At 51.5% G+C, this 1893-nt stretch overlaps 1 protein-coding gene across 1 annotated transcript; it reads right to left on the minus strand.

The window, feature by feature from the left end:
- Positions 1-262: 262 nt before the first annotated feature.
- Positions 263-1282, minus strand: LOC107748495 (uncharacterized). Its single transcript, XM_016563287.1, has one exon. It carries the CDS (start codon positions 1280-1282, stop codon positions 416-418), a length of 867 nt encoding a protein of 288 aa, XP_016418773.1. The 3' UTR covers positions 263-415.
- Positions 1283-1893: the final 611 nt, after the last annotated feature.

Below are 1893 nucleotides of genomic sequence, written 5' to 3' on the forward strand. Positions count from 1 at the left end.
TATTGTAATGATTCATCAACACGGCTGGGATCCATTTGCAGTTTTATTTGAAACTTAATCAAACAAGCAGAGGTCAAGACACAGATAAGGCAGTATCGTAGGGTAGACAGAATTGTGATCATAGACAGACCTGAGATCGGGGCAGGCAGATATCGTTCAGAAACTGAGACAGTCTTAGGTCAGGGCAGGCGGCAATCCAAAGTCGATAGTCCAGTATCCAGAGCACAAGTCCAAGGGGCAGGCAGCAAATCAACAAGAGACACAGGCAGGCAGAGGTAATAACAGAAGGCAGTCCAATGTAACCAGAATAACGCTCAGAGATGTTCACCAAGGCAAAACAAGACTTCGCAGTGAACCTGGGTGAAAGAGCTCATTAAATAGTCTAACGTAATGGGGAACAGGTGTAGGGGAATAATCAGTGACAGGTGCAGGGCTGATGGGAAATGTAGTGCGGGAAGGAAACTAGTACTCTGGTGATGGGGCCCTCTGGTGGCCCGAAGGGAGAGTAACAGGAGCGCTCTCCGTGACAGAGCCCCCCCCCCTGCGAACGGCTCCGGAAGTGAGGAGGTGGTCGACGCCGGGGTCTTCCGCGTGGTCTGGGGGCCGGTCTCTCCGGATGGTCTCGGTGGTACTCCTCCATAAGACTGGGATCTAGAATGTCGTCTGCATTCACCCAGGACCTCTCCTCTGGACCGTAACCCTCCCAGTCGACCAGATATTGGAGAGTTCTCCCCCGGCGTCTGGAGTCGAGCAGTTCTCGCACCTGATAGATCTCCTCGCCCTCCACCGTTATGGGTTGGGGACCCTGGTCCTCGGGCGCCTCCTCTCCTCCCTCACCGGGACCAGCAGCGGGCTTCAACAAGGAGACATGAAATGTGGGAGAAACACGGAAGTGATTAGGTAAAGCCAATTCAAAAGATACAGGGGTAATTTGGCGAATAATCTGGAAAGGACCCACATACCTGGGACTGAGCTTACGGCATGGCAAACGGAGACGGAGGTCACGAGTGGATAACCATACCCACTGGCCAACACTATATTCTGGGCTGGGACGGCGATGCCGATCAGCCTGAATCCGCTGACGTCTTACAGCATGCTGTAAATGATGATGGGGCTGATTCCAAGTCTCCTCACTTCTCTGAATCCAGTCATTAACTGTAGGAACGTTAGACGGTTCTCCTGACCAGGGAAACAGGGGTGGTTGATATCCCAGAATACACTGAAACGGAGTTAATCCAGTAGAGGGCTTGCGGAGAGAGTTTTGAGCGTATTCGGCCCACATGATATAACGGCTCCAATCCTGTTGATTTTGACTACAATATGAACGAAGGAACCGGGTAAGTTCCTGGTTGAGTCTCTCTACCTGATCATTGGATTGGGGATGGTAGCCCGAGGTGAGGCTCACATTGATCTCCAGTGCCTTGAAGAAAGCGGCCCACAGACGGGAGGTAAACTGGGGACCCCGGTCGGAAACGATATCCTCCGGTAAACCATAGAAGCGGAAGACTAGATTACATAATTGTTCAGCCGTCTCCAGAGCGGTGGGTAACTTAGGCAAGGGAATGAGGCGACAGGCCTTAGAGAAGCGGTCAATGACAGTAAGGACCGTAGTATGGCCATTGGAACTAGGTAGGTCGGTAACGAAATCTATGGCGATATGTGACCAGGAACGTTGTGGTATGGGTAGCGGTTGAAAGAGTCCTGCTGGTAGTAGGCGGGATGGTTTCTGTGTATTGCAAACCCTGCATTCATGAATCTGACTAGTAGTATCCTTTCTCAGGGATGGCCACCAGAACCGGTTTTGAAGTAGTTGGATGGTTGCATTAATTCCTGGATGTCCTGAGCTGAGCGAAGCATGAACGTGTGTGATCGTTCTCTCTCGAAGAGCTACAG

Source organism: Sinocyclocheilus rhinocerous, unplaced genomic scaffold (genome assembly GCF_001515625.1).
Source record: "Sinocyclocheilus rhinocerous isolate Xijiao unplaced genomic scaffold, SAMN03320098_v1.1 scaffold560, whole genome shotgun sequence".
Lineage (NCBI taxonomy): Eukaryota > Metazoa > Chordata > Actinopteri > Cypriniformes > Cyprinidae > Sinocyclocheilus > Sinocyclocheilus rhinocerous.